This window comes from Gavialis gangeticus, unplaced genomic scaffold, assembly GCF_001723915.1.
Source record: "Gavialis gangeticus isolate Ggan-Ray unplaced genomic scaffold, GavGan_comp1, whole genome shotgun sequence".
NCBI classification, from domain to species: Eukaryota; Metazoa; Chordata; order Crocodylia; family Gavialidae; genus Gavialis; species Gavialis gangeticus.
The window spans coordinates 120622822-120629943 of NW_017729032.1; the positions used below are offsets into that span (position 1 = coordinate 120622822).

Consider the following 7122-nt stretch of genomic DNA (forward strand, 5'->3'; position numbering starts at 1 on the left):
CCTGTAAATTAGGTTTTGCAATGCTTGGTGCCAGAGAGTCAACAGAGAATCAACCTTTATTATAAAGACCACTCTGCACACATAGGATTTTAAAATAAAATCAGAAAGTGGTTCTTGGAGAGATGGAATTTAAATTCCAAACTATGAAAGTAAGTAATAATAATTTTGACTTCACTCTCAAATCAGCATTGGTCTCCCTTTCCATTGTTTTGGAGAGTGGGTTGAACCTGATGATAAGTGATAAAGGTATTAAGTCATCTCTAAACAACTTTCCATTTTACTACAGGGTCTTCACACTGTTAGAGCTCACAGGAGAAGCTGGAATGCTTTATATACTGCTTATGGGAAATGTAATGGTAGGAAGAGCCATTGGAGAACAAAAAAAAAATTATAGTAATCCCACATAGTACTGAATAAATTGGTTTAAGATATTTTACTTATATAATCATAGGTAAAATCTTTGTTACATACCACAAGTATATTTACTGTATCTTATAAAATATTCTCAGATCCCAAAAGTTAGTAGTTTAGAAACAAGTACTTTTTAGCAGAAATGATAATTGGATGACATACTGGAAATGAGCTAAGTATATAAAAAAGACCTGCACATCTCCACAAAGGAGTTTATCTTTCTAACTATGAAAAAATGGGATAGATATCTTGAACTATATTGACCTTTTACTCATATCTACAAAACCAAACCATCATTTTTCTATGAAATAACAAAGTAAATTCTATAGAAGTTACCATATATAAAACACAGCAATAACGAATCCCATTAATATAAGGATAAACAGATGCACAGAAGCGACAAAAACCATGCAGCACTCAAGCACTTAAGTTATGGGAGGAAAAACGTTCTCAAGACCATATGGAAAAATTCATTGCTAAGCCATTCTTCTAGTAAAGTCAGAAATAAAATCACGCAATAACAAATTAACATAATCCTTTTCTCCCATCCCCAGCCCAGGAACAATAGAGTCTGAATCTTGTCCAGGTGAGATGTTCAATATCTGCATTCCAAACCTTGGGCAACACACTAAGTCTACTGTCTTAACAGCAAAAAGCTTTTTCCACACTTATAAGAATTAATATGTTTCTCTAAGTCACTAATGAAAATGAACATAAGCAACATCAGTTAAGTGATACTACAATATTTAGTGGAAAATTTGAATTATTAGATTTATTCTCCACCTGACAGTATTTACAGAAAAAAAATCTTGTCTGAACATTTAACTATTAGACCTGCAAAATGGTTTGCTATTCTATCCTGTAAATCAATATATTTTAATATATACATGTATTTGGTCACTGATGAGTGTAAATGTATGGATTCGAGAAGAACAGCAATTGCAGGTAGAGACATCAAATGATCTTTCTGTCAGAGTTGAGCCAAAGGTTCAGTATGGGATTATGGCCCTTTGTAAGGATGTAGGGGTCCTCTTCACCTTCCTACATAGGGGTCGTCTTCACCTTCCTACCTAATATCTCATCATCAGTCCACATACTCTCATCCCCGCATCTCTGAACTCCTAATACTCTGAGCTACTGAGAGCTCTTTGCATTCCTATGATCCCTGACTACTTCCTGTGTTAGAATCCCAGCAACCTCCCTTCTTTCAATATAGACCAAGAAGCTAAAGTAAAACGAAGTGAAAAAGGGCCAGTGCAGAAGTCAGTGCCTGACTCAGATCGCTGCTGTCAAAGAGAAGTGTCTCTGTTTAGTTACAAATGAATTCCTGCTCTTTACCTAATTGGACACTGAGAAATTTTAGTTTAGAGGCATTTTTGGTGTTTATTTTATGAGTAAAAATCAAAAGGACTGATGGGCATGTCTACATGAGATGCTACGTTGACATAGTGGTGAGCTACAATGCCGCAACTTGTCACTGTCGTGACATAGCATCAGCTGGCAAGAACTGTGATGCCAACGCTACTGAGCAGTAGCAACCTATTGTTGATACTGCGCAGTAGGGTTGAAGACAACCCGTGTGCTGCTGGGATTGTGCAGTTATGGCACAGTAACAACAGAGCAGGTGCAAATGTAGACATGCCCACTGAGGCTTAAACAGATTCTGAGGCTCCACAGGTCCCTTATGATATGCCATCTAGCTGGACCTCTGCTCCCCTCCAAGACAGGCATCTTTGAATTAATTTGTTCAATAACATCACTCAGAACACTTTCATAAGAACAGTAGAATGATCTGTTATTCAAGGATATATAATTAAAGAAATTCTGCCTATTATAGTAGTATTTATTTATGCACGGACTGAAGGAAAATGATTCACACACCCTTCTCTCAAGTACTTTTTCTCCTTTTTTGGATTATTAGGCATCATGATTTAAACCTATGGAGAATAGGTCTTAGGAAACACAAACTACAGATAGACTAACATTTTCCTGTGACCAGAGTCTGTCTTAGGCTACATCCTCCCCCCTCATGTCTTGCTTCAAAATGTTTGAGGACATAAACCCGAGGACTGCTAGTGACAAAAGAAGTTGAGATTAGGAAAATGTACCCATCAAAGGAGTGTGTGTGAGCCTATTAGTTAAACATCTAGCTAAGGGCTGATCAATTAATCAAGTCCATTTTTATTTCATGTACTTGTAGAAACGGCACTACAGCACTAGCCCTCTTCTGTATATTTTTTTCTATTGAAGCTCACATTCATTAATGGTTCAAAGCCTTTTCTCTGTCTTCTGTGCTGAAAGAGTGCAAGCAGCAGAATTAGTAAAACTAAAGCGATCAGTGCTCCTCCAAGTGTGGAACCAACCATTTCTGCCCAAGCATGAGTTTCTTCAAATGCCTCTGTAAAGAAACAACATCTTAGTTATAGACTGGGAATATTTTTGTTCCTAGAAATCACAAGGAAGATGAATAACTCTAACAACTGCATAACTATTATTTGTATCAATGCAACAACCACAGCCCACAAAGAATCAGGCTCTGGTGTGTAGGTTATGTGTAAGAGACAAATGCATTGTGTTATAATGTTAGAGCCCTTGCACTGGAGATTTCTGTTCAGGTCCCAGCTCAAAACAGGGCAGTGGAACCAGAATATAGGCATTGTTTGTCCAAATCCTAGACAAGTTTTCTAACCCTTGGGTGCGAGGCCTTGGGCGGGGGCAGGGGAGGGGTGGGGAGAGAGAGAGAGAGAGAGAGAGAGAAATGAGAAGAGTGATATTCCATTACCTACTCTTTTTTGGTTTGTAAGAGACAACTGGATTGGCTGAAATGCTAACTTCCAGAGCAGACTTATGGCTGAGAATCAAGATAGCAGATACGTACTTTCCCCCAGGCCATAGGGAAATAACTGGTCTCCTTAGGGCTTTCATATCTGAATGCCTGTGTATAAAAGTTTGAACTGCCATGCATCTTACCATGGAACTCCTTTCACACTTCAGCAACTTACCCGGCAGCTCAATAGCATAGGTGTAACCAAGTTGCTCTGCAGTTAGAAAAAGTTGATCATTGGTCACTGGAGGGAAGAAAGGGACCATGTTGTATAGCCTGTTGTGGCCAATAGGTGCCAGCTCCTCAGGCCAAACACTGTCAGATGGGTTAAATCGCTTCATCCATTCATCAAAGACAGCATCAGTAAAAGAGTGAAGGACCTGCGGATTCAAATACACACATGCCACAGGCACGTTTAACACCTAATTTCAACATTTTATCTTTTAAAAAATCATTGGGACATGACATGTTGTAAGGAAAGACACAGCTGTAGAAAAGAATTGTACAAGTAATGCAGATGGATGCTGTAGCACTGTAGGGTATGGAACTCCTCAAAGCTACATTGTAAGGCACCGATCATCCTTGATTAAGTGCATCAGTTCCACTGCCTCAGCAGCAGAAAAAGGCTCAAGCTGTGAGTCAGAGAGCATCACAGTTTGGTCTCACCTTATTTCTTGCCAGCCTTTTACCTTGGTAATTCAGCTGTACTGGCCATTGGACTGTGAGAGCAACGCTCCCACCCTGCCAGCCATTCCCTGTCCACCTGATTAGGAATAGGTATTTGGTGATGCCTACTCTCTCCTCATAATGTGTCCTGAAGAGTAACTGACCCATGACAGAGGAAAGGGACATGTTCTCATTTCTTGTCATGAACTCATAAACTAGTTTACTGTTGAGCCCTAGGCCGAAGTCAGACCAACAGAAATTAGGGCAAGAGTCTCTAGTCCAGGAGTGCTCAACCTCAGGCCCACCAGCCAAATCCAGCCTGCAGAGCCATGACATACAAATTTCCCAAACTTGGAAGTGGGGAGCAACGGAAGCTCCACTCAGCTGATCCAGCCTCACCTAGGCCGTTGTCTGAACAGCAGAGTTGGGGCAGGCTGCCCCTTGCACATCCAGATTGGACCAGGCTGTTCCCCCCGCAAGCTGCATGCCCGGATTGGGGTCATTCTACCCCACCTCCCCCATGTTGGGTCAGGGCCTGGCTGCTCAACCCCCTGTTCCTCCTACATGTCCAGATTAGAGCTGCTCCACCCCACCCGACACGCATCCAGATTGGGCCTGTTCTTTTCCAACCCCCCGTCCTGCCTTGTGCATCCAGACTGGTACTAGGACCAGGACTGGACTGCTTTCCCCCACCCCTCACGCATTCGGATCAGGGCCACTCTGTTCTGCCCCCACCCCAGGCAGATGAATCAAGGTCAGGCTGCACAATTCCCCGCAGCCAGATCTGATTTGCGGAGAGACCTGGCACTGCCTATCCGGCCCATGGTGTGAAAAGATTAGACAACACTGCTGTAGTCCATGAGCTCCACATTGCACTGATAAAGGCAAGAAATCTAAACTAATGTAACTATTATATAGTTACTGTTATATAGTAACTATTGTATAGAAGTAATAAAAGGCACTAAAAGGTATAAGTTAAAGGAAAATGGGGGAATATTTCACTAAGTACTAGGAGGGTGTGGTTGCTTCATTCCTCCATCCTGAGTCAACTTGAACCGTATTGGGAAGTGAGGTTTAAGGAGTAGAGGGTAGAAGCTACATCTTGGTAAGTTAGTAAGATTGTTTTAAAAATAATTGCAGTTGAATCTACACAGTCTAACGTGCATGTAACATATGTGTTTAGGGACCAAGAAAGGTCTGTTTAGTCTCTTCCCTCATTAGAAAACTTCCCTCCAAGTAGAAACACTATTGTAACTATGTCAGAACTCTGAAACCACAAAGGAATGACATATATTGCATTTTTTCAAAAATTCTGTGGAATGAGGTGATCCTCATGAGTTGGAAACAGTCTCCTATACCTTCTGCATGTAAACACATTTAGGCAAATAACCCATTTTCTTCAGATTGCCGTTTTTTGAAATTCACAGGTTTTTCCTCTTTTTTTGGCTCTTTTCACTCATTATCTTCATCTCTTAAATTAGGGCGGACCTTAGGAGGCTAAATATATGGTCTGATTTTCAAATGTGCCAAGTTCTTAGAGATGATCTCTGATCTCTGCTTTTTAAATTCAAACATTTCTTCCAGGAGTCAAACTTTTAGGTTACCCACTAGAGGGCACTCAAGACACTCCCAAGAATGAAAGCTCCTGTAGTGGCTATAACTGTGTAAGACAGGAAAATCATTGATGTAGTAGTGATAGTGGAGAAGTATGATAGAAGCAAGATTTGTCAGATGAGACAGTATCTTTTATTGAATCAACTTGTACAGTTGATAAAAATAGGAGACAAGCTTTCAGGCCTCAAGCACTCTTAATCATGTCTGAGAAAGAGTCCAGTTAAATACAAGTCAGACTAATTGCTTTATCTTAACCTAATTATGTTAATACACTTCATTGCTTAAAAGGGCAGTGGACAATTATCACCTGTGAATCAGAGGGAAGCCAACAGAGAGGAGGTGAGAGGTAGATGATAATGAGCAACAGAACCACAATCATCGAGAAACAGGACCTTTTATTAAAGGTCTTGAAAACTAAAGAAATGTCTGCTTCTTCAGCAATCCCTCACAGTCGAGGATGATTTTCTTCCATGATTGTCTTATCTGTGGATCTGAAGATGGGTGATGTGGCTGATCTGGGATTGACAGACTCTGTTGCAAATAGGGCATATGTTTTCATATAGGGTGGGTGGTTCTGGATTCTTGATACAGTCCATAACACACTGTTTCTGCCATTCCCATTTGTCCATCTCCTGTTGTCATCCTAAGGTTTCAAAGTACTGAGATCCTTGCAGCAGACTCTTCCTCCATTTGTGGTGGTCCTGAGTGATAATTTTCCACGAGTTGACTCAGTGTTGCATTTTTTTCAAGTTGGCCTTGAGGGAGTCCTTGAAAAGCTTTCTTTACCCTCCTCTTGAAGATACACCTTGACTGAGCTGGGAGAATAAAACTTGCTTCAGGAGTTTAGAGTCAGACAACTGAATGACGTGGCTGACCCAGCAAAGTTGGTGTCAGATGATCATCGCCTCAGTGCTTGTGGTGGTTGCTTACAAAAAGCCACTAACTTTGGTGTATCTATCTTCCCACTGGATTTGAAGCATCTTCCACAGTCAGCATTGATGGTACTTCTCCAATGAGTTGAGGTGTCTCTTGTACACTGTCCACTTCTCAGCTTTGTACAGTAAGGTAGGGATCACAACTGCTTTATAAACTATGAGCTTAGTTTTGGATTGAATGTCACCATCTTCAAATACCCATTTCCTCAGGTGTCTGAAGACTGAATTTGCACATTTGAGGCAACATTAGATCACTTTGTTGATGTCAGCCGTCTGTGAGAGATGGCTTCTAAGGTACAGGAAATATTCAACTTCCTTCAGAGTCTCACCATGAATCTGAATTACTAGAGCTGGTGATTGCTAATTAAGAGCTTGTTGATAGAGAACCTTAGTCTTCTGAATGTTAAGCGTCAGTCCCATTTTCTCATATGCCTTCAAAAAGATATCAACAATTGCCTGAAGGTCTGCTTCCGAGTAAGCACAGACTACAGTGTCATCAGCATACTGAAACTCAATGATTAAGACTGGGGTGGTCTTGGTTTTGGCTCACAGTCAGCTGACATTAAACAGCTTACCATTTATTCAGTAGGTTAGCTCCATTCTGACTTGAAGCTTGTTGCTGGTTTAATGTAGCATCACGGTAAGAAATATCAAGAAGAGTATTGGAGCAAT

At 40.8% G+C, this 7122-nt stretch overlaps 1 protein-coding gene across 1 annotated transcript in view; it reads right to left on the reverse strand.

The window, feature by feature from the left end:
• Positions 1-431: 431 nt before the first annotated feature.
• Positions 432-7122, reverse strand: part of DCT (dopachrome tautomerase) — a 65550-nt gene continuing 58859 nt past the window's right edge. The window contains exons 7-8 of the mRNA XM_019525640.1: positions 3414-3615; positions 432-2809 (exon numbers count right to left, since the gene is read on the reverse strand). Of these exons, the coding sequence (XP_019381185.1) occupies positions 2628-2809; positions 3414-3615 (384 nt within the window). The 3' untranslated portion in view covers positions 432-2627. The remainder of the gene's footprint in view (positions 2810-3413; positions 3616-7122) is intronic.